Source organism: Anguilla anguilla, chromosome 9, assembly GCF_013347855.1.
Source record: "Anguilla anguilla isolate fAngAng1 chromosome 9, fAngAng1.pri, whole genome shotgun sequence".
Taxonomy (NCBI): Eukaryota; Metazoa; Chordata; class Actinopteri; order Anguilliformes; family Anguillidae; genus Anguilla; species Anguilla anguilla.
Window position 1 is genome coordinate 5,844,814 of NC_049209.1, and position 26,854 is coordinate 5,871,667.

General features: G+C 40.8%; 1 protein-coding gene across 4 annotated transcripts in view; it reads right to left on the reverse strand.

Moving 5' to 3' along the window:
- Positions 1–26,854, reverse strand: part of LOC118236452 (Down syndrome cell adhesion molecule homolog) — a 103,878-nt gene that overhangs the window by 66,621 nt on the left and 10,403 nt on the right. For all 4 annotated transcript variants that reach the window (XR_004767038.1, XM_035434851.1, XM_035434852.1 and 1 more), the window contains 2 exons: positions 24,107–24,424; positions 23,662–23,808 (listed from right to left, as the gene is read on the reverse strand). Coding sequence is in view for 3 of the 4 variants with exons in the window: in XM_035434851.1 (XP_035290742.1) it covers positions 23,662–23,808; positions 24,107–24,424 (465 nt within the window). In the remaining variant the exon portion in view is untranslated. The remainder of the gene's footprint in view (positions 1–23,661; positions 23,809–24,106; positions 24,425–26,854) is intronic.

Genomic DNA, 26,854 nt, shown 5'->3' on the forward strand with positions numbered 1-26,854 from the left:
TTCCTATTACATAGGGCAATTAGCATTTGTTGTATAACTGTAGATTAACTTTTCTCTACTGATTATTGACATCTTGTTGATGTATAACCCATTCTGTGGTCTTGAGACCTAACATAACTTGACTCAATGTGAATATTTAGATGAAAATGTAGCCGATCATTACTGTAACCTCTCTTATTCCCACTGCAAGCCATTTTTAGGTATAGATAAAATGCTGTTTATTGAGAAATTGACCCATATCTGTTTCTGCACCAACATTTTTGAAGGATAAGTAAAATAAAACTGATCCAGATGTAGTAAGGTAGCCTGATGGCAAGACATTATATATTCATTATAAATAATTTAAAAAAAGATCACATTCATAATTCCAAACCCTGTTATCGGATAAAGTAACACATTGCTGTTCCAGCTAAATGGTAGCATATTTGGATGAGGCAAAAGAGCTTTTTATAAAAATGCGTGGGTAGCAGGCATAAAACCCCAGCCAGTCTCCACATAGTAAACTGCTCTACATGGGGATTACCACAGAAATCCCAGGCAGAAGGAGAGACTGGGGCACAGCATGCTTATTCATCAGCTGTACAGCTGTAAACCATCTGTACTTAATTGTATGACAACAAACTATATGGAGATCAACTGGGATTTTCGAGATAAAGCCTCTTACCGCTGTGCTCATTGTTTCACACGGGGGTGGGGGGGGGGTTTAGCTGTAATTGGGTTGTGCCAATCTGAGACATCTGTCACTTTATGTTTTTGCATGTTTATTGTGTTGACTTCTTACAGTGTCAAGCAATAGTCTATTTTTAGGCAGATGAAACTTGTGCCGGTGTATTTGCTATAATAGGCTACGTTGCCATGAAAAACGACCAAAAATGTTGGAAGCAACGAAGCAACAAATGTGTTTGAATGTCCACTCTCCTCATTATGAGAGCGCAGATTAGATCCCAGTTAGTTATTTAAAACCTCACTTACCGATGCTTACTGATGTAAATCAACCTTTAGGGGATATGCTTGTCTAAACCAATTGGGCGACATTTCAGTCTCAAAATCGGGCCCTGCCCCCCTTAATTTTCAAAAATGTCCTACGGGCCAGGCCTCTGTTAGATTCTACAGAACATGCACAATGTGCTGATTTTCATTAGTACTGGTGGGTTTTTTCTTTGTACAGGCTGAGGGCTTGAAACGGACAGGAAGCAATCTTGTGTTCTCCAATGTGACCCAAGCTAATAACTGAGATGAATTCGCCTCGTTCCCGCCTTGCGGTTTTGAGAAATGAGTTCCTGCACTAATCCTATTTCCGAGGATTGGAAGCGATAACCGGGAGGAGTGGGGGAGTGAGGTGCTGGGAGTGAAAAGTGATCAGCAACACATCCAAGAAGAGCAGGGGAACTTTCAACAAGCAGCTTGCTAGTGGAGCATCGCGTAGTTCTGGCAGGCCCACGAGAGTCAAGGCCGCTCCGGCTGAATCAGCTGATGGCTCAGCTGAGTGATGTTCACCTATCACAGTGCATTCACATAACAGGGCGGTCTACTTAAACAGCCTCCCTCTACTCATTTGGCTGCTCCTCCTGCATGCAAGCTTGCTGCACGTTGCTTTGTAAACCCCCTCCACCACCCCAGCTCCATCCCTATGTATTAAGAATTTGCATTGCTGCTGGACCTGTTCTGTGTGTACCCCTCTAGGGGGGTTTGGCTGCTGGCCTTATCCACGCGGGCTGCGTGGTTGGCGGGAGAGCTCCAGAACAGAGCCATACCGCCAAACATAACTGTATTGCCTTTATTGTCAATAAAGATCTTACTTTGATGACAGTGGTCCAGACTGAACTATTTTCAACCAGAGCCCTGAAGATATCCAATACACCTTGGCTGGATGTTCACTGGATTACACCTACAGTAACAACTTCTCCCCCCTCAACCTCATTACATACAGGCAGGCAGGCACAAGCTCTGGCACACCAACAGATTCATTCTATGTGTCCATATACATTATACCATAGCAAGCACTTTACTGTCCCAGCAACACTGATCACAGAAGCACTTGTCGCCAAATTTCTGCCGGTCTCCCGCCACTATCAGCTTTGCCCAAGGGTTTCCGTTGGCATCTAAAACCACTACAGATGAGTCGCAAGGATGTGACCCCCATCGCCTTTCTAGGGCAAAGGCTGCCTTCGACACAGTCTGGTAAAAATACCCAGCTGGAAATAAACCCAAAGCCTCTTTAATAAAAGGATAATTCCTCAGGGAAGCTTTTTTAGCTCCCCCCTTGTAAATGTAGGGATAAAACAATAAAACAGAGGGATAGAACACTATCACAATTAAATAGAATTCAGCTGCCAGATGCACAATAGACATTATTCTAGAAAAAACAATGGCTATTTCTCACTTAGTGCACACACACATACACATATATTGAAATTAGCATCACCCTTAATAACATCATAGTTACCCTTGTCATCATCATCATCATCTGCATAGTTGTCAATTTACCCATCAGTTCCATAGTTTTTCATCTCTTATTATGTATGGTCCTGACCCCAGCCAGTATGAGGTCTGTTGCAAGATGGCTGAATCCATTGCCGTCAACACTGCTGTGATCTTTTCAAATCTGACTGGGGGACTGCTGATGATAGCTGAAGCCAACTGCCCATATTCACAGGTTGCATTCACTTAAACAGAACAGGCAGTCTGTCTGAGTTACATTCCTGCAACACTGGGTCAATGTAGACTACATGGAAAATTAGGCCAGGGCTTTTCAATTGCCTGTCAGCCCTGCACAACTACTAAGGAACTAGGGAAGACAGCTTCACAAACTATTTGAATAGAACCCAGTAACTCAGTTGGCAAAAGTTGATTCACAGACATTCTAATGAATCCCTAGCAAATACTCTTTTATTAAAATAAATCCAAATAAGATATAATTTTACCCACTATAGGCTTATCTTTAAACACGTTTATTTCATATAAGCTCGCATGAGTTGTTTATTCAGCCTTGTGTAGAAGACCCACAGATGGTCACAGATTGTGCACCAGCGCTGTCCCAAGGCAAGCTGCATGGGCCTGACATACTCGCACCATAGCTGGTGGCCACTGTAATTCATTTATTGTCTTCTCCACTGCTATAATTTCATCCGTGTCCATATGCCACCAGGATTACCACACGCTAACGGATACTGTCTGCGAGAGGCCTGACATAATTACTTTAGAAGACCCAGCATTGTGTGGCTTTGAGATTAAATCCTGGGAGTGGATTTCTGACCTGCTGGCCAGACAGAAGCCATAACCGCCCACTGGGACACAGACTGCAGCCACACGCCAGGCTCCTGAAACCGACACGCACACCACTGAGTGCAATCCCGCCATCACCAGAAGATTCATTAATCACTGGGATTTCATTAGGATTTGCATTAGATACTCCAATATGGCCTGTTGTCAGGAGTAACAATCAACATCTTCCACTTCAAAGAGTTTTTTTTGTAATGCCTTCTGTACGATTCGGGAAATAAGGAATTGTACATTGTGCAACACTTCATGTAAATTGGCATGGCTGCGATCATTCATTTCAAAAAGGAAAGACGATGTTTGTAACTTATTGTAACATTGGTAAAAAAAAAATGGAATCAAATTATAAAGGAGCATTTTCACTATTCAACCTGTTGTTCATAATGTCTTTCAAGGGAGATTTCATGAAAGACAGACACTGGGATGGCAATAGCTGTAATGAGTGAACATATTTACAGAAGCGATACCATCCTTTGACCAATAGGAAACGTATCTCTCCAATTTCCCTGGTTGCTGTATCCTTTCTACCATCTGGGTGTACCCAGGGATCCATTAGGGGCAGAGAGGCCCATTACAGCACCAGTCTGTTGTATGTAATGGGCCAATTGTGTAACCTGATAAAGGGCAGTGATCCACCCACAGTCCCCAGTCAACTCTGACACTGTTTCCACGGAAACCCAGCACAAAAGCGCAAAGGAGACCTTTAGGAAGAATATTATCCCATGTTGTCAAGATTCAGAGACAGCAATAACATGCCAGCAATCATTCATGTGTTAAATCTGTGTAGAACTTATACAGAACATCATTTTCATGAAAGACTCAGCATAATAAAACCTTGCTATGAATTGGCCTGTGGGCAGAGGAGGAGGCTAATTGCTCTTTCCCATGTTCCTATGCATCTCATCATCCATATAAATTAATTTGCACTTTAATTTCCTTGGTTTTCCCAAGAAATTGGCTGTATTTTTAATTCTTGCTCAACTGAGGTTGAATCCAAATAATCCAAATATCTCAGGGTACCATGAGTGTTGGTGGAATACTTCATAAAGTCTGAAAATATTTTTTTTCACTCATATACGTTATTTGCTAGATATGCACATATGCTCAGACAACGAGGCTATTCTTCATGTAAATTAAATAAATCAATAAATAAATTTGTTTTGATACATTTCAGGAATTTCTTTTTTTCATAACTAAACATTTTTGATTTTTTTTTTTTTTCAAGAAAGTTTTTGTCACAACAACCACATACTTGCCGTCTTTGCCCTTGTGAGATTTTGTCATATTAAATAAGGCTGGGTCATGTGAATTCATATTTGTCTGCAAATGGAAAAAGCAGTGCAAGACAGCAGGCTTGTCTTTTCTCAAACTAATCTTAGATACAAACCATAAACTTTACATTAGCAAGACACAGGTGGACACAACACCCACGCCTCTTGTTTAAATGGGAAACCATAATAACAATGTCTGATATATTATTGATGACTGGTTAAAAAAAATCTCCCTTTAAATCTTGCTTTCCCAATGTAAATAGCTTTCAATTTATATTCTGACACATTTTTCACTTGCTGCCATACCATGCCTCAGTCATCCAAATGAGTTCCACTGGCATGTCACTGGACTCACTGTGTTCTCCTTTTATGGGACAAGTCCTTAAGCATGAACCCATACCCCCTCCAATCAGAAAGCATAATCTGTCTTGGTCCATCCAGCAGTAGAAAATGTACAGCAAACATGCAGTGAAAACACCCATTATTACCGCTATTTAATCTGACTGTATGGCTAATTGCACAAGGTGTTTGCTTGCTGTTCAGGCATGGATAAAGGACCGCTATTCTTTTCAAACGAATAGGAAAATGTTTGAACAGGAAATGACCCTTCACAATGACACAACAACACACCTGCTGCCCATTTTCAATACACCAAATTACACTTGGCTCACTTACATTCTTATTTTAAATCAAGCTACAAACAAAATATTTAAATCAGTTTAATTGAACTGAAACAATCTTACCCAGAATTAAAGAATCCAAGATGACATCTGTTAATACAGTGTCAATGATCACAATTGCAAAAATGCACTGAAATGAACTGCAGCAAACATATGGTTAGAATTAGCAGTCACTCTTTACTAATTGTGACAGTGATATTTAATTTATTTTCAACTGAACCTACCACTCAGTAATGCTTAACACATGTGCAGCAAATCATGCTGTGAAAAACGTATCCCATAAAAACACAGAATATATCAAATATTGTTGGGATTACAGTTTACCATAAAAGCCCAATAAATGTACCTCATATTTTCTGCCAACAGTACATATGTCTGGACATTTTGGATGGACATGTTTTCATCTCTTACAAAAGTTCCAGGTTTTCTGGTATTCCTCATGTAATGATTACTGTCAGTGCATACTGTGAAACCCTGGCTCTCTTTCTGTGTGAAAATCAAACTGAAAGTGGGCTTCATAAAAGAACAAATCAACCCCAGTTTCCAATGTACAGACCCCTTAGATGCCCAGGACTTCTCATGCCCTAACAATTCACTCACAAGGTCAGATTTACACACATAAAATCTGTAGCGCAACTTGCCTGCTCTTTAGAGGTAGAAAATTTTCATGCCAAAATCGCCCCTTGTTAATTGTGTAAATTTTAGTAAATTTGAAGGAGTACGTAATCAGCCGCTCATATTTCTGCCTGTTATTTGCACAATCCTCCCTTAAATGCATATGCATTAAGTTGAGAAGCGCACCTTGCAATGACTCATGTAGGTGACACGCATACTGCACTTCCTGCCCCGTGTACCTCTTGATACATAAGGCTGAATGTGTCATAAGTGCGCCTGAAAATAGTCGCAAAAGGCTTAGTGAAACCTGGCCCATAATCCTTTCCCTGAAGATGGAATTTAGATTCCTTGTGCAGCTAATCCTTCTGCAGTGAACAATAAAGAATTGATGGTGTTCCCAACACAACACACATCTCGGCTGTGAGCCTGATGCATGGGGATGGGCCCAGTGCAGCACACCATTCAGGTTGCTGCAATGTGCTATTTGCTCTGAAGCACAGCCACTTCAGTAGCTGCACTCATTGACAAAAGAAGCATGCTCCAGCTTCTGCACACACACACACATGCACACGCACACGCACACACACGCACGCACGCACACACACACACACACACACACACACACATACAGTACACACACAAAATAACTTCCTCACCCCACCCCCAGCTACACATGCACACACACAGTGAAAAAAACACCATCCTTCAGCGTTTTTCAGTGATTAATAGTGATACCCAACTGTCGGTGACTGTGCACATAGTGTATCTTTTGACATATGAGGTCACTTAATTGCCTCAGCACCTGAAAGGCTGTATCTGTGAACAACCTGTAAAAGATGAAGGCTTGATATGTGCACTCCCTGCACCCTGGATCTGGCCCTCTGTGCCTCTGGGAGCAATGCAGGCTCTGCACATGTGCTGATTAATGGCCTGATCTGAAAGGGCACAACAATGTTTGTGCACACAAATGCACACTCACACTATTACAAAGACCCATATGCTATCAACCTTCGGTGGCTATCAACCTTCAAATTTTTTAAATCTAAAAGAAATTTTATTGAGAATGAGTTTTAACTCTACCGTGTAGAACACCATTCACAAAATTCTGAAAATGTAAAACATGTTTTATCCATTACTCAAATGTATTGCTGCATGCAAAATCCTCAAAATGAAATCCCAGTGATATATGAGCCATTGCATTGATCATTACAGTATGTATCAAGCAGAAAAAAAAAAAAAAAAATGCTTTTTAGAATTCAGTATGCACACAAATAAGCCGACCTGAAAATTCTACTCAGGACAGTTTCGTAATTGCAGCTTTACCCGCCTGTTTTTCGACCAGAGGTACTGTGCTAACAGCATAGCAACAGAGAGCCATTCCCTGTAAAAATAGAATTGGCTTTTATGGCGCAGCCTCAACACAGAGGATACCACACACTGCACTTCATTGATTATGTTTGAGCCCCTGAGAACACTGCATACATGTTACTCCTTTTTTTCCCCCCCTCTATTTCTTTCTGAATTCTGGGCCAAATTGCCTTTCGCCAAAATAAATATTTCAAGTGTCTTGAATCTAGAATTTTCCTTTGTACCCTCTGTTATCCACATATCGAACTGGAAATTAAATGTTAAACTGTTATCTGCAGCCAACAGACATGCAATAAAGAGGCCCAAGACAAAGGGGAGAAGCTCTGCTTATTCATGCCAAGGACATCATGGGCTTGCTGAAAGCTCTTACTATAAATGTCTCATTTCGTCAGGACCTTACACTCGGTGGCCACTTTATTAGGTACACCTGCTCGTTAAGGCAAATAACCTGCTCCTCCAAACAGCCAATCGTGTGGCTGCAAGTCAGTATATAAAGCATGCAGATATGGTGGCGGGTGTTAGTTGTTGTTCGATTAAACATTATAATGACCAGGACACGTGATCTAAGAGACTTTGACCATGGCATTACAAGCATTTAGCAGATGCTCTTATCCAGAGCGACGTACAAGTGCATGATTGTTGGTGCCAGATGTGGTGGTTTCTGAATTTCCAAAACAGTTGCCCTCCTGGTATTTTCGTACACTGGTCTCTAGAATTTACAGAGGATATTATGATAACCAAACAAACATACAGTGATCGGCAGTTCTGTGCGCAAAAACACCTTAATAATGAGAGAGGTCAGAGGAGAATGGGTCGACTTGTTCAAGCTAACAGAATGGCCACACATGCTCAAATATTGGCTGTTTACAACAGTGGTGTGCATCTCTGAATGCAAAACACATTCAGAGATGCACACCCAATATTGAGTTATACTTCCCCCCCCCCAAAAAAAAAGAAAAGAAAATGGAAGCTACTCTCTTTGGTCAAAAGGTCACATGGTTATGAATGTGATCTTTCTTCCTGAAGCATTTTTTAGGAATTTAGATTATGAATTAGCTTGGATTATGCAAAGGGCCCTGCATGCAAATGATTATCAGTTACATTTCTTTGTCATGAGAATTATATTTATGCAAAGTCCTACAGTGCCCTATCTTTGCTAACAGCTGCCAAGTGTAACTAAAGGATTAGGCAAGTGGCTTCAACATGCAAATAGAATTTCCTACTTCAGAAGAACTGCTGGTTAGACACCATCTAGCCATCTACCAGGCATCAGTGTTTTAGTTTTACTTGTTTGAACCATGTGCTTCATAGAAGGGAGGAGGGGACAGCACAAAGGAAACATATTTGTCAACATTTGTCAAGTCACACAATGACAGAAAAAGTCTTTCTTTTCTTTTAATGAGGAAATGTTTGTCATCTAAAGACCAATGGAAAATGTGAAAAGTCAGGCAAATGTATCAAAGAGTACGAAAATAGTTTTTTAATGAAATTACAAGAGCATAATGGAATATAATTGTGTAGCATCTTCAGGGAATATGAAAAAGTGAGTAACAATGACTGACACATTTTTTGTACAATCACTGAAGCTAAACTTATCTCAGTGTCCGTATTTTTTCATGTTGCAAATCAAATGTGCAAATGTGAGTATGGAAAGAAAATGCTAAAATACAAGCTAAATTCAGGAGCTTGTAATTGACATATTTCAGGAATTGACATTCATTATTTCACGGTTATTTTTATACGTTAAATTTATGGTCTTAAATTCAGTTTTTTATTGCTTACAATTTTTTTATATCTGCACATATAACCGCATAATTAAAAGTATTGAATCCAGACATGCCAGCAATGCCTGGCAACCCCACAGGGTAGTATCAAATCCAGACCATGCCAGCTATGACTGGCAACCCCACAGGGTAGTATCAAATCCAGACCATGCCAGCTATGACTGTCCGCCCCACAGGGGAGGTGTACAATTAGCAACTGTGTTGCCCAGGGACTGGCGGGAGAATTAATTCAGCGCTTTCTGAGAAAGACGAAAGATTGTTTGCTTAATGATTAAAGTATTTAGACGAAACTTGAGCCAAGCACCTCTTCACTCAGGGCACCAAAATGCAGGGGAAATATCTCGACTAATTATAGAATAGTGAGGATAGATCATTGAAACGTGTCCATCTCAACAGTCCTCACATGTGGGGCTGTATTTTCTGAAACCACTATCGCATGGAACATGGGTGCAGTCAATGGTGCGATGCGTGGCAGTGTTTTTCAGCTACTGTATTGTGCGTGTATTTCAAGGAATCCAAATCCAAATGTAATCGTAAACAGTCCAAATGCAATTGTAAACAGTCTTTTAGTGACTAACAGATGACATAGCTTTGATATAGCATTCAAGCTTGCTGGGATTGCTAGCTAGGCAAAAGTGCAGATACCAAACCTAACAGAGTTGTTAGCCTGTTGACAGTAGATTATTGATTAAGGTGTTTGTTTGGTGTACCTCGCGCCACGTTAGTTTTTACCGCCACCACAGGGTTAGATATAACATTTCACTCTTGGTACTTTCGTCAGATTGCTAGTGAATGGTATGTCCCAGAAACTTCATTGTGGTGTGTAATCATAGCCAAGGGATGTAAGTTGTTTGCATGAAAAAAGATAATTAATCTGTCTCTAGTAATATTTTCAGAATTGAGCCAAATACAAAAACTGCTATTCCACCGCACTCCCCTACTTCACGCATTTATGTCAAGTACATTTTAAACAGAATAATTTTACTCATGAAGTACCATCATGACTTTTCACAATCTTTGTTAATAAAAATATTTCTGTATCACCTGTGAATGAAGTCTTCTGTACTGTTTTATGTTAAAAAAATAACAGGGGTATTATTCTGAAAGACTAACATTAGTAAATATATACCGATACTGTATATCTCATAATATAGCATATTTACAGGGGCCAAAATCAAAACAAAGGTGTTTTAATGGACATATGCAGCATCTATCACTCTTAACAAATTACTTCCTGTTTATTTCTATGAGAGGAACCTGAAGAATATATCTGAAAAGTAAACTGACACAGGGACTGGGCACATGGCAAACTGCAGCCATCTGACCTCGATGTATCTCTTTGGGAAGGAGGGTAGAATCACTGTCTTTCTACATTCTAAGCACAGGTATGAGCAGAGGCCAGGGGGATTTCAAATTAGCAGCTGTTAAGGAGACCTCACTCAATCAAAGCAATTTCCCACAGCAAGTCACCAGGAAGCACCATTCAACCAGGTCACCCCTGCCCTATCCTGACAACATTTCTGCATTAATTATTCTGCACCATTATTCCCTGTATTGATTAAACTGATGACCTTGGTGATGTTCATATTTATCGTCTCATGACAGATTCGCGATAAAGGCACTTCAGCGAAGCCATACAGGGGCTGCTATTGTTTGTTTCGGAGGCATCCAGGCTAATCTGACGCTGTTCACAACCTGTTCACAGGCTACATTCACTGCCTGTCTTTCATTCTTACCACAGCATCAGGGTTCTATAATTTATATATTAAAATAAAATTTTGCAAACAATTATTTTAAAAAGTGTCGCAACCACAGCCTGCATGATGAAGTCTCCCAGAAACTCATCAGTGTTCCGTTAATAGGTAGCAATTTAAAAGTGAACACAGCAAGTTAAATGAATCCTATAAATTATTAGTGCATTATTAGAAATGGAGTTAGATGGAATTAGAAGGAATGGGACATGAGTGTACAGAAAATATATCCCCAAATGACAGAATAAAACTTTGAAATTCTCAGTGAGAAGAAGATGCTCAGAGCATATGCAGCTTTATTATTTGCAGCAAAAGTGCCACATGAGGCATTCTCCGATTGAAGAGGCAGTAAGCAGTCCTCTCTGATTGGCCATTTGAAATCACATGCAGATGCAAATGACCACTTTGTGTTGGGGTGTTTGAGCATATGGATGATTACTTAATTACATCATATCCATTGGCAGTAATGATAAACACTGAAATGGCAAAAATTTGAATTTCCTTCATGCTGTCCTGCTCTCCCTCTCTCCCTCTGTGAACACGGTTGTAGAAGTAATTCTTCCAGTCTTTTTTTTTAAATGATTGAGTCTTTTGCAGCATAACTGTCAAAAACTATTTAACTATTTTTATCATATGTTCATGTGTCATGTTGCTGTACCTACCTATCTACCTTTAAACTTTGCAACTCAAAGCCACTTTTTTTAATATTTCCATGATTAATATTTAAAATTCTAGTCCATCGACTTGTTGGGTCCAGCTGCGACTTGCACACAGGGGGTAGAGTTCCATTAGATATAGCCAAGGTGAAATTGTGTATGTTAATCAAGGAATCAAGGTGGAAAAAAAAGAGGTTGACCCCAAAATGAGCCAACAGCTCAATCGTATGGAAGTGATGCTCTCGATGAGAAATCAGCAAGTGCCACCTTCAGTGAAAAAAAGAGACTGTCTCAAGAGCTAATTAAACCCACTGCTTTCTTCTTCAAGATGTGCAAAGCTTGAGGAATACTGAACAACACTTTCATTACATTACATTACATTACATTACAGGCATTTGGCAGACGCTCTTATCCAGAGCGACGTACAACAAAGTGTACAACCATAACCAGGAACAAGTGTGTCGAAAAACCCTAGAGAGAAGTACCGTCCCAAGCGCAGGGAACAACCGCATTGTTTAACTTGGACCCTGTAGGTTAAACTGATTAACACTAACACAAACAAGAACAGCAACACCGCAGTCTATGCAAAAATACAAGCAGTAGTTAAGACACGAGTGCATTAACTAAGTCAACTACGAAACAGCTACCTCGTTACAACCCTAAGCTTACAGTCAATTTAGAGATTACAGGGAGGTAGGGAGGGATGGGGAGAGGTGCAGCCTGAAGAGGTGAGTCTTCAGTTGTCGCTTTCCTCGGCTTAGCAACACTGTTCCACAGTCAGAGAGAGGACTACCCTTGTAGGCCATCAGTGAGCAAATTCAAGGACTTGACTTACTCTCACTTCCCACCCACCCCAACCTCCCCTAGCCCCTAAAACTAATGACCCCTGACTGCAAATAAATCACGCTCTGGCTTCCCGCCCACTTTGTGAAGCATTCACCTCAGCCAGCATTAATTACACGTTAATCACGTTGTACAAGGTAACGGTATGCACCAAAAGCTCTGGCGGATACGTGAGTCAAGTCCTATGGGTAAGTCATGAAGAGATTGTCCTATAAGCTTGGTATCTCCAGGTAAAAGAAGCACCAGGGTCGATGGAAACTGCTGCTCTCACTGGTATCACTCCCTTTTAGGCAGTACTTCCTTAATGTTCGCAGTAGCTGTGGGAATGGTATGAACAGAGTCCTCCGTAGGAAGCCATGTAACTAATACGTTACAGCGGGGAGAAGGTCATCTTGCACAGTCACATCACTGCAGCAGCCCCTGGGAACCAGTGCTCTGTGGTTGTTGCCAGAAATGCTCAGACTGAGAAAGTTCATTATTGTTTTGCCGAAATCAAAGAAAACAAAGGAAAACTGCCTATTTATTCTGATTAAGGTGGATAACGGCAGTACAGACAGGGTTCGAATTACAGGGGGGATTTGGGGGGGGGGGGGGTCTGACCCCCCTAATTAAGACTTGGACCCCCCCAAAAGAGGTAAAAACGGGGGGGTTGGGTGGGTTACCTGTAATCGTAAATATTACAATATATTTCCCATCAGTGGCGTCACTAGACACCAACCCTAACCCAACCAATCACATTTCAATGTACAGCAGACCATAAATCAGTCAATCAATCAATCTACCTATCTATCTATCTCTTCCTCTGGCCTACAAACACAAGGTAACAGATGGATAGTATTTCCTGTTATAAAAATAAAACTGAGTAAGCGTAGAAAGTTTTTAAAAGGTGAATATTCTTCCAACACACAAAGTAGAGACAACAGACAACAGTTACAAAGATGACACACATTCAAAGAAATCTGGTAGCAATAACTGTTTGTACACTGAATATTTTTTGAATGGGCAGAAATAAAATGAGATAAAATAAAATAAATGAACAAACAACAGACTAATTTGAACTGTACTGACAATGGTAATGGTGATATTGAAGTGCAACCTTTGCACTGAAATTAAAAATACTGATGTAATCAAAGAAATTACAATGGAGGCACGGAGAGCACAATTTCTATGTTGAATCCAAAGGTGAATTTTCCTTCTCTCCTTCATGTCACCTTGTGTTTCTCAGCTCTGATAGCAGCATCCATCTCGTGCCTCTCTCCCTCCTCCCTGGCAGGGCTGTTGGAGTAACCTCTCAGGGATTGATGCACCCCCCCCCCCCTCCCAAACACAGCTACCCCACCCCAACCCTGCAGTCCACATGGTTAATGACGCTGAAGGGAGGGACCTTGGGAATAAAATGAATCGGTTCTGTGAACAGAAAGTGCTCCTTGCATGCAGTCATTTGTGCTAGCATGCTGGTGCTTTAACCCCTTGCCAGCCATTTTGGGTTTTCACAAAGAAAAAAATGCACCTTTCTCATCCTTATACACCCAGAAAGGCTGGATGACTGTCTTTTGGAAGCACAATGACAGCTAGTCATTTAATCACTTCTGCATTCATATCTGCATTCCCAAACTCATTAAATAGAATTACAATTTCTGTATGCATTCAAGAAAGTTTGGACATTTTTACTTTTAAAAACATTTATTTTGTTTAGAGTGTTTGCATGTTTGATGTTAACAATAAACACGTTTATGATATAAATTTAAAAAAGCTGAACTTGGCAAGCCGGCTAATGGAAGGATCTCAGGAAGAAACACATAGACTGCAGGTTCAACAGAGCCACCATGCTCACATCAAGACAGGGAGGATTTTGTAATGCTGATAAAAGCATTTCCAGAAGATTGGAGAGTTGCATTTTTGGTAGGGATTAACCTCCTGTAGAGTGATGCACTAGTCTGAGATTGGATGTAGAAGTATAAAAATGAAGCATCTCTCATCAGTGAGTGCTCTGGTTTCTATAAGTGCCTTTTTGAAAAAGTGTCTAGACCTGTTTCCATGGACCATGAGGGTGCAGTCCTGAGCAAACAACGTATTGCCAAAGATGCATCTTGACCATCCAAACCTCCAACCGAGAAATGAGGGCCCTAAACTACAAGGATTAATAAACAAGAATTAATCGGTTGTTCCATCCATAATTAGCTCTTGCCGCACGTATTGCTAATCTTCCGTTTGGATCCCAGCCATTTGTGCCCTGGCCCTCATCCAGTGCAGTGCAATCCATTAGTCTTGGAAAGTCCCATTCCACTGCATGGTGCCAAACTGCAACATACCGTCAACCCATCGCTGTTTATCAAATATTAAGCCAAACTAATTCCCTCTACACCCAGCATGGATCATTCTGTCACTTCCATCCTTCACAGTCTAACCACTGTCATGCTGTAGTTATTTACCAGTAAAAACAGTGCTATGAAACGATGTGATCTAGATTTGGGTTTCTATTGTCAATGGATAATGCAATGGGATATGTGTACTGGTTCAACTAAAATTGTAAAGTGAAACATGTATCTTTGCAGTGAGTGGAGCTGTCTGGGACCTGTGTACAGTGTACCTGTGTTAGTGTTAGTTTCCCACGGGCTTAAATGGGTTAAATAAATGAAATCATAATTTTAAAAAATGTGTTTTGTGATTACAATTTATATTTTAGACATAGACGTAATATTACATTTTGTCTAAAGATCTGAAACCATTCAGTGTGACAAATGTGCAATAGCCGTGGAAGTCAGGAAGGGGGAAAATACTTTTTCACGGCACTGAATGAGCACAACAGCACTACTAAATTGAAATTCTGATTCAAAGATTAGCTCTATTGGCATGACGAATGTACAGTATATACACATTGCCAAAGCATGGAGAAATACAACAAACATGAAACAAACATATAAACACAATACAAACGTGTGTTTGTAGGTGTGTGTGTGTGTGTGTGTGTGTGTGTGTGCGCACCGCTCTAATAAAGCTTAATGATTAGCGCTGACAGAATAAGATTTCAAATAAGTGTTCCTCAACGGCAGAGCTCTCCAGTTTACTTTCCATTCAAAAGGCTCGATTCCACCCTCACTCCCAAAGCTCTCCTTAATGCCCATCATACAGTGCACACACTGCAAATGTGCAAATGTATCCCTCAGTTCAAGTTCCCATAATTCTCTCTGGCAGCTAGGCGCGTGATTAATGCACACAGGTATTGATTTTTCTCTGCCTTTTTTTTTTCTTTCACTGTATCCCTTTTTTCCTCCTAAGCTGCCTGCTGCTGTGCATGAGTGAACTGAGTGAAGCCGAGCACTTGTAAAGGACAGGCAATCTGCACCCTACGGGGCGTGGCTTTTGCTGTATTCTGAAAAAGGCACTACGTATTTTTTTTTTTTCCTGAATTGTTTTGGTTGCATACTGCACCAAACAGTATATACCATTGCCTGAGCTCGTTGTCTGTCTCAGTGCACTGGACTGGCTTTCTGCTGGCTGTCTGACCCATTTTTTTCTGAATAACTGAATTCAAACCCCACAAGGAGGAGGAAAAAAAAAAAACATATCCACAGTCCAAGCAAGAGAGCGCAATGTAGCATGTCAGGCAACATGCAGGGTCCCTCATCTGCTGAGGAGAAGGACCCTGCTGCCCACTCTGTATAGCTCTTTCTCGCCAAATGCTGCCATGTTAGCCAGCCTCTCTCTACTGCAGTGCAGGGAGTAAAGAGCTTACTTCTCTGCTGCCTCCCTGTTTTCTAAGCTGCACTGAATTTCAGCCACCGAGCTGAACCACATGCCACCGCCATGCCTTCTCAGACGCTAGACTGGGAGCTGCCCCACTGACTGCTTCCATAACAAGAGACGTTAGACAGTGGTGGTAATAATGTTAGGTTATTATTTACATTGCTGGTATTCAGGTGAAGTATTTATTTATGTATTTATTTTTTTTGAAAGATTGTGGGATTGATTTAGTAAACCTTTATTAAGAAAAAGAAAGGAGGAAAGATTTGAAATGAGGAGTTCCAAGAAGCCCTTTAGAACTGATTAATTACCTGCTCTGCCATCACTCAAATATAACAAAAAAGATTGTTTTCCTGCCAGCAGGACATTAATGTGAGGCCTTCAGCTAGACACATTCTGGGAACCAGATACAGTAAGTGAGGATTGTGAGTGATGCTTATTGATTATCTTGCTGTAAATATACATGGTGCCGGTATACAAGTCGAATCTGACGGATTTATTCAAACACACACACACACACACATACACACACACGCACACACACACACAGACATATATATATATATATATGATTTTATTATAAGAATGTCTTTTCTATTGATATTTTCTACTGATACTGATATAGCACAGCCTATGTTACCAATGCAGGATACCAGAAATGCCTCTCACTGGTGTATGCGCAGGTACACTCCTATTGTATTCCCCTGTACCTTTTTCCCATGTCAAAGAATGAGAGAGAAAAAACATGAGGAGAGGGAAAAGGAGTGAAAGGAGTAGGGAAGGTGAAGAGGGTGGGGGTGAGGGGAACAAGATAAAGAAATGCAGAAAGAGAGAGAAAGAGAGAGAGAGAGGAGCTTAGCACCTCCCTCTTCTCTCCTCTCACAGTAAGCCTTAGAAAAGCTCTCCTTCCACCATCTCCGGTGTAATCTGCAGCCTGAAAAGATGAAAGGCCTGGCTGTTTGTTTTAATGAGGATCCCTTTTCACCGGAGAATCATTTCCTTTCTCTTTCGCACCCAAGTTACATTAGAATCTCTGGCCCTGGTCTGCAGCTGGCCTTCCTCAAAACCAGGGCCTTTATAAGCCTGCACACTTCCACATTCATCTTCAGTAATATTCCATGCAATTATCCTGCCCTTAACACAAGGTAGCACTTGGGAGAGCCAGGTGAATGGTTCGGAGTGTGCGACAGCTCTTCTAGAAATTGCAACAGTAGTCTGGATAATTTCATTGCAACAACAAAAATGGCTGAAGATGAAGATGTTGTGACAGATAAACCAAAACACAGTGACAAAATGATTGAATAAGCATCGATAACAAAACTGAATTATGAACTGCAGGAAAATCACTTGAGTGGCTTGATCCGTTTGAATCAGAAAACAAGCAACAACAAAAAAAAGTCATCCATGTGCAAAAAATTTGCAATGGACATGCAAGCTTTTCAAATAAGCTCTTGATATCTACAGCAAAATTGCATTAGATTCTAACTATTAAATGTCCATGATGGGGGCGACATAGCTCAGGAGGAGTGGCTGTCTGGCAGTCGGAGGGTTGCTGGTTCGAACCCCGCCCTGGGCACCGAACCCCTAAATGCTCTGGTGAGTGAAAGGATTCACTTGTAAAGCGCTTTGGATAAAAGCGCTATATAAATGCAGTCCATTTACCATGATGCCCTTGGTGCCCCTTCCACATGGCACAACAAATTTGATCCGGGCTGCAAAAATGATCTGGGTGACGTAATAACAGTCTAAAAGAGCTGTTATAGCTATTGTGACATACTTAAAGTTTTGTTGATGCACCCGTTGCTATGCTGACGCTGCCAGCCCTGCTACATTCTGTGGCGATAAAGATTCTAAGACAACTCAGCAAATTCTGTGGATTAATGGGTTATTTTCCAGGCTGAAATGCGATCGTATTAGTAAATGGCTACCCGTCATCTAACTTGCAAGTAGTTGGCTATCTCCCTGAATATGAATTACATTTTTTTAACAGAAAATAATAATAATAAATGTGATTTTATCCAGGGAAATAGCTATACAAAAAGGCAAAATAAATGTCGTGGTTGTGATCGCTGTCCTCCCATATTACTAGGTTGCGTCACTGAGAGTAGTACTTATTAGAGAAATGTACCAGCATCTTTGAACATGCATAAGGACGCCTACATCATTACCACAGCAACCAATACATCTATGTCAAACAAATGAATACACTGAGTATAAGAGTCTCCATCCATTTAGCCTACTGCATGTCTGTGGATTGTGGGAGGAAACCAGAATTCTGGTTGGACATCCACGAGTGCATGGGGAGCATATGCAAGCTCCATTCAAAAGGCCCTCAGTTGGGATATACAATCAGTACCTTCTTGCTGTGGGGTAACTATTCACTTCACCACCATACCAACCACATTGTCTAAGGTTTCCCAACTGCACTTTACCAGCATGGCTAGTTCTTTTAAAAAATTGAGTAATTGCATGTCATTATGGTTCTCAGATCTCTATAAGATCTGTACGGAAACAATTTCAAATAAAATAATTATCTAATGTATGAAGGGGGAAAATTAATTACGGCTGTGTTTCTTTATTTTCTTAAACGCAAGGAAATAAAGTGGAAGTACCATGAAGGTAAAATAAGAAACACGAAACACGAAACAATTGTCCTGTATGACAGACATACAGGACAATCAATCTCTACTCTGAGTCTGGACACAAATTCCATTATATTTCCTGACAACCCGTGTCATTATGTGTCATATTATTGTCCTCCGCCACAGAAAAGAGAATGAATGGAGAGTCACATGGCAGAGAGAGCTTCAGCAGTCTGCCTGCTTTGTTGACTGGTGGCCTCAGCAAAGGGTCATGCCTGGAATGAGCGGGGCTATCTGCAGCATCTGCACCGCAGTGGCTCTCCGGTCTACATTGCAGTGGTGGCAGAGGAGAAAATACATAATGGAAAATATGTTATACACCTCAGGCTCCTGTCCGGCCTTGGATCCACCGAAAATGGTTCAGTACCAGGACCATTTCATTCATATACGTTTGCATCCTTTTCCTTAACAAACAGAATTTGATAGGCTGTTGTTGATCAGTATTAATCTACTGTATTTATAATTACATGGCCTTTTAAGATTTAATTAACTGGGTGAAGGTCTGCAATATACAACCTATGGATGAAACAAGATAAAGAATAAAACATTAGAACAACATTTTTAGAAACACACAAATACACAGGCCCTCACAAGCAGTATAAACACTCATGGATGCAGAATGAAGCAAGAACTAAGACCCTCACTTGCACTAAAATGTATACACGTGCATAAAAAATTCAGAAGCTCATGCACACTCAAAACTGAATACATAAAAACACAAACATTCTCGTATATAGTCTTTAACAAACATGCATATTTGCAAAAGAAAATGCACACAGGACCATTGAAGATGCATTTAAAAACCTGCATTCACTTTTGCCTCACCAATTAATTTCTCTGTAAATGGTTAATTTAAAAAGAAGAGATGCGGGAAGCAATTAATTTGTAGACAAAGATAAATTCAAAGCCACACGACAGGTTAATGGCATGTTAGTAGAAACATTAAGGCTTATGAGTTGCTGCTGAATTTAGCTTCAACACAGCCAGCTTCAAATGACTGCTAAGCAGTCTTATTTTGAGAAGTACTTCATACTGTGATTAACTTAGTTTTCAATCGCAGCTGCTTAATTATGACGTGCCATTATGTAATTATATATTGACTTTCATCAGCATAGATAATTTCAAATGTCTTTAGCCAGCTAGTATTGGAGCAAACTCCACTGGACCATCAGCAACCGCAAATTCACCCTGAAGCTAAATTACTGCAGGTCATGCACATCTGTGGCTCCACTCCAAATATAATGACCATGTTCTTAACAAAGCACCGACGTTAACGAACGCATTGTTATTGTTCAAATGCTGCAGCTTTGTCACGCAATGAAGACATTTGAAGACAATGAAAATATTTTCAGACCTCTCATTATGTAATTATCTCTTTTTAGCCAAATTTTTGTGATGGTCCACACCCCTGCTGCCTTCATCAAATGATGTAAATGCTCAATTCAGAGAGATTGAGACAGGTGACAAATTGAAGGAAAAACCAACGTGAAGCCTCTGAGTAAGGTGTTGGCCCACCACGAGCTGCCAGAACAGCTTCGATGCACCTTGGCATAGATTCTGAAACTCTAATGGTGGGATGAAACACCGTTCCTCCAAAACCTATTCCCTCATTTGGTGTTTTGACAATGGTGGTGGAGAGCACTGTCTAACACGTCGGCCACATCTCTGTAGACCAGTGCCTATGGTTTTTGCACCATCAAACTCCCAAAAACTGCAACCCTATTATAATATCCCTCTCTATGTGGTTGTCAACAGACTGTTCTTTCTGACACAGTCTGACACAGGTGCAGCGCAATAACTCATATACTATTTTAAACCATAGACTCATTGCACTTTGATGCAAAAAAAAAAAACAGTCTTGGTTCGTAAAACCACTAGAGATAGCAATAAAAAATAAAAGGACAGTCCACTTCCCCAAAGGAGGGCTGAAATTGACACGCCGGTTGATTATGGTATTTTACAATCCAATAACAGTTTGCAAAAAGTCAAACAACTGCTAATATTCCAGTGATGGAATCAACATCAACAAAATCCCCCTCTGAGCCTCAAGCAACCAATCTGCTCTTTGTACTTAGGCCAGGAAAAGTCATTATTCCATTATGTATTGTTTCCGTTGAGCTGAAAACATTTGCAGGAGCACTTGAAAAAGAGCGTTTCTATGAAATTAGAATTAAAATTGTGATAAGTGCCATTTTTCTAATAAAAGCTTCTTACATTACAAACAGTGAAAAAATTATCAGAATTAGACATTCCAAACTACCTAAAAGCTAACTGAAAAATTAGCCCTCTCTACTCATTAGTCATTTTGCCCCTGTCTGGGAACCCCATATACATTGGGATGGGAGGTATGCCATCCAGCTAAGCTATACCTTGGCGGGGCATGCCCCATACCAATACAGCATGAAGAGTTTGTCACTTTGCCTTGCTACTCTGTGAAGTGTCTTTGTGAGAGTTCTCTGTAAAAAGCGCAATACAAAAAAATTGAATTGAAAAATTGAAAAAGGTGCAGTAGGGGCCATTGTCAGTGGATGCCATTAGCATTTCAATCCACACTGGAATAAGTCTAATTACACTGCGGAACTGGAGGTTCCCCAACCAGCCATAAAATCTACAATGTCACATGTACATGTTTGATCATATCCAAGCATGTCCATATTTGTGCATTTCAAGCATGCGGTCCACACAGTTTGTCGAGACGGGCGCAACATAGGATGGTTTTGAGAGTGCCAAGGTACACTGCTTCATTAGGTACAAAGTGGGTCAACCCCTAGAAAAAGGCAGAGGAGGATACGTGCTCCGTGATGTACGTAGTCATAACAAAAGAAAGGAGAAACACAAATCAATTATTTATCACAGCAGTTGGACAGCTCTGTCTTATGCCGTTTGAGACCAGTCTTCTTCTCGCAAATCTTCTTTCATGAAACATTAAAAGCATTGGCCTGGCAAGCCTTTGAAACAAAGTGAAACATAACAGGGGCGTCACACTGCAGTGAGTTTGATGTCAGGAGCTGCATCTGCTGATGTACTGCCAAATAATAGAATTCACCAATATTGCAACATCATGCCCCTTAAAAGAGAATAGCTCAGTTACTATAAGCTCAAGGACTTATGCTTATATCATCTAACACTGAGCAAGTACAGGACACTGTTGGTGGCAATGAGCAAAATTATTATTAAGAATAAATATTAATCTGACATGGCAACATATCAAGGCAATGTTCCGCAACAATCTACCAACAGTCCAGAAGGGGGTGTTGAGGAAGCACCCGTGACAGGGGCCAAGACCAATGCATCAACCAAGGGATGAGTTTTTCAGATCACAGGGTATGGCCAATGTCATTATGCAATAGTGACACCTCTGGTCAAGTTGTGCATTGAGTTTACTCAGAATAAATAAAAAAGCAGCTCTGGACACCTACATTTCCATTTGACCATATAAACAGGTCCCAAAAAGCAGGAAAATAGTGCAAAGATGACATTTTCAAATGTCTGCTGCCCTTTTGAAAACAATGAAATAAGACATATTATAAAACCATGCTACTGTCTATTACCAGTCATGCACAGTATGATGACAGGAAAAACACGTTTTCCATTATTAGACTATTGTGACACTCGATCCTCATAGCTGGCACTGAATTAAAAATAGTATGGATTTTTCAGACTTCTATATGTGAAAGGACAGCCTCTTATCTAAGCAGCACCTACAGCATATAATGTGTGGGCCCTCCTACTGAATGCAGATGAGCCAAAATGGGTTCGTCGCTCTTGGGTCTCCTGTCACTGTGGTCATCCACATTAGATGGTGTTTCTGTCGATCTTGACAGAGACCACTGAAATATTGAAATATTGTTAAATGCCAAACGATGTCTTCGAACTCACCCTACATCACAATACAGACCAAGGTGTGTACGGACATACGGTGCCAATGGATGCAGCGTCTTATAAACTTTCCTTCTGGCTACTCAGGAGGCATCCCACAGACAACATGGCAGCATTCCATGTATGTCGAACAGGCACATTTTTGCACAGAGGGTATTATAGCAGATCTGACTGATTAAAGTAGCAGTAGTTCAAATTATGTTTTCATAATACATCATGTGACTGCAATATAATGAGCTGTACTGTGTATACACCCTTACTCAAGCCAAATTAAGGTAACACAAAAGCTGGCTTTGTCCATAATGTGCCAACAACATCAATCAAAGACAAAAAAGGACCATCCAAGCAATACCAACAGCATGATGGTGAGCAGAATGATTTGGATTTCAGAATGGATGCTTTTACTTTGGTGGATGAACACACAAAAAAAAAAAAAAAAAACTGATCCCTGTGTTTATCCTCTGCCCACCCATGTTATTAGCTTGTCTATTGAGTAGGTTAAATGCCCCACATAAAGCAAAATTACCCCATGGGGAAGGAAACAATCAAAAAGAAGAGCATTCTATTTAACTGATGTGAATTTTTCAAAGCGTGCACTCAATGGTTTCAATTGTGGGGAAACTGGGTCAATACAGTTAAGCGAAGTGACCCAACTGGCATACTCCACTCTTGTGGAGCGAAAATCGGACCGCGAGTAGAGACAGGCTGTGATGGGATTAGGCAGGCATGCACCTTTGCTGGCTGGAGTGGTATGGGAAGAGAAAAGGTACTGTGTATCTCCTGTAATGGAGGGACCTTGCAACCAAACAGGTGACTCATGTGCCCCCATGAAGCACAGTACTCATATACAGAAATAGTGGGCAGAAACCAGGCAAATATATCCGAAGGCAAACTGTTCAGCTCAAAAACACAGCATTTTATAAGAGCTCTGGGGTCTTTCCAAAGCACAAAATATCAGACACATTTACAACAATGCAATGAACACTTATTCATAAACATATGCATCATGACCCTTCACGAAAGTGAACATGAACGCTTAACGTCCACTGCGGCTACCGCAAAGCTCAAAACTGTTATTTCGCTGCCGCCGTTGCCGGAGAAGCCAACCTCCACATCAGCATGATGCACTTGAAACAGCAGGGGGCCTACCTGAGACGAGTGAGACCGTGTCTTTCTCCCACGACACAACAGTGATGTAGGCCTCCACGGAGGCAGGGATAATGCACTTGAAGACCGCTACATTGCCTCTCATGGCTTTCTGGTCCTCCACACGGACAGTATAGGGCTCCCGTAAAACTGGATGCAGCAAAACACATTGAGGGAAATACATGAACGGGGAAGCTGTCTGTTAAAGCCATATATGAATACAATTGTGTGAGCGTTCATTATATATAAAATTCTATATTTGTGACTTAAATTAAGTTAAAATACACATATAAATCAAAATGAATATACCTAAAATATCTACAATGTATATTACAAAAGCGATTTAAAGACTTGGGAGTTTAATTTGTTCTGCTAGAAGGCCAATAAAAGTAACCACAAAACATTAAGTTATTGAACAAAAAAAACGTAGCACGAGCAGGACACTAACCGGCCTTAATATGTACATCTTGGCTCCTAATTTTCCCTGAAGGATTTTCAGCTGTGCAATAGTACGTGTTGTCATGGATTAAGTTGCTAAAGCTTGAAGGGGGGAATTGGAAGATCTGGAGGGTGCCATTGGGGTGCACATGGCGTATCCCTGGGACGTCATAGATCTCCTCTCCAGTGGCGAAGTACCAGCGCAGCGTTACTGGGGGTACGCCCGCTGCGGGACAGGGAACCGAGGTCCCAGTAGTGCTGGCAAACACTACCTCTTGCACAGATGCATTGACGAAATATAAGCTGGACCGCAGGTCTTCACTGAAAACTGTAAGACAGGCAATAAGAGACAAAACAAGAGAAGATTAGTCCGAATGATTAATCAGGTGTACGCTTGCGTCTTTTTCAAATTTTCAAAGTGCAAAACAAAAATAAGAGTAGGAAATAGGGGTTAAACATGCTTTGCAACAAAACAATCCAAACATACAGAAAAGATTGGCCAGATATATTTCATGCATGAAAATTCTTGCTTTTTTAAAAAGTTCATGAGAAAAATTGGTATACATCCCTTCATTTACAGACCAGTATCGATAAAATTAGCTTATATCATTCTTATGTCTGCCAACACTTTATTAATAAATTGATTGACTGATTTACAGTTAATAGGTATAAACAAAATAACTATTTGCAGTGGGTATAATAAATTTAGTGTCAAACTTTATCATAGTTTGTGATTCAATGGTTGGACAGTTAGAGAGAGAAACACTGATCATGGTTTAAAAGAATTAATCTGAACACTGGAAACAGCAGTCTTCCTGCTGTTGTTCCCTGGCTCCATTGAAAGTGAATTGCCATCCAAGGCAGTTCAATCAACTGCAGGTGAAATTAGAACTTGACCTGGGAGGGCCAGCATAGCACCCAAGGACGTCCTTCACAAGATGGTAAAACCCAACCAAAATGTGCGGGCAGAAAAGTAAGTACTTCGGGGACATAATGGCAGAAATGAAGGTATCAGGGGAGGAAATCCCTTTATTCTCTGGCTCACAAAAACTATGAGATTTTTTCTACAGCACCTCCTGACTTTGCACTGTTATAGTGATCATGGTTTCTGGGTTTCTGGTCACTGTAATGGTTGGTGTTTCCCAACAAATCACTAGGGCAGTTAGGCAGACACAATGTCTACTGATAAAAAAGTAAGAAAATACAATGATTGATTTTTAATGGCCAGGCTGAAGTAAGACCTTACAATATACAGTGCAGTCAGTATTTGGACAGTGACACAATTTTAGTTGTTTTGGTCCTGATATCTACAACCAGTAATTCCATATACAACAACTGGGAGTTCCCTACCTTACCTTTCTGGAGGTCATAAAATCAAGCAAAAACTGCTCCTCACAATGTTTGTTACCAAGCTTTCACTTGACTAAAAGTGACAAATAATGTTATATTTTATTCAAAATCTAATGTGAAAATATCTGATTCTGAAGGTCATTTGAGTACACTTTTCAGTTTAAAGCAAGGCTCCTTTTTGGGTTAGCCCTACAGTACCCCAAGAAAGAATGCCTTCAATAACACAACCTTCTGTGGTAAAAAAAAAATAAAATAAAAAAAATAAAAATAGCTGTTTGCACTTATTTTTCTACAATAAATTATACACAAGTTGCATTTTCCTTCAGTTTTTTAAGCTTCCCATTTCCTTAAATTCAAAAGATTCAGTAATTCAAGAGATTTCAATAATTGTGAAACTTAAACAAGCGCAAAGGAGCATATGCATTTTCATTGGTTAGTGGGTGAGGAGGGTTATTATTTAGCTTCACTCCAGTTTGCTGTAATTGCAAAGTGCTCAATTTCCAAACAATGCCGGTTTTCGTATTGTTAAGTGTGGCCGCCTGCCTGCTACTGCTATCTCAGTTCGTCTCTGACTGGCTGCCTGGCAGTAAATGGCTTCCAAGCGACAGCTGCCAATTCAATCCCTGGGGGCAAAACATTTTAGCACTTCATAAATTTGTAACAAGGTTTCAAATCGTAGCAGCTCCACCCTCTGTTTGGCTCCATCAGCTTTGATACAGAAATGTACTTAGGCAGGGACACACATCCTATGAACACACACGCGCACACACACACACACACACGTACACACACACACACACACATACATGCACGCACACACACACACATGCACACACACACACACACACACACACGCACACACACACACACACACGTATACACACACACGCACACACACACACACACACGTATACACACACACACACACACACACACACACGTATACACACACACACACACACACACACACACACACACATGCACACACACACGCACACACACCTACACACACACACACACACACACACGCACGCGCACGCACACACACACACACACACACACACACACACACACACATGCACACACACACACACACACGCATGCACACACACACACACAGACACACATGCACATGTACACATACACACACATGCACACATACATGCATACACAGACACGCACACACGCACACACGCACACACACGCACACACGCACACGCACACACGCACACACGCACACACGCACACACACGCACACACGCACACGCACACACGCACACACGCACACACGCACACACGCACACGCACACACGCACACACACACACACACGTACACATACACGCACACACAGACACACATGCACATGTGCACATATACACAAGTACTATGGCTTATGTTTTTTTTTTT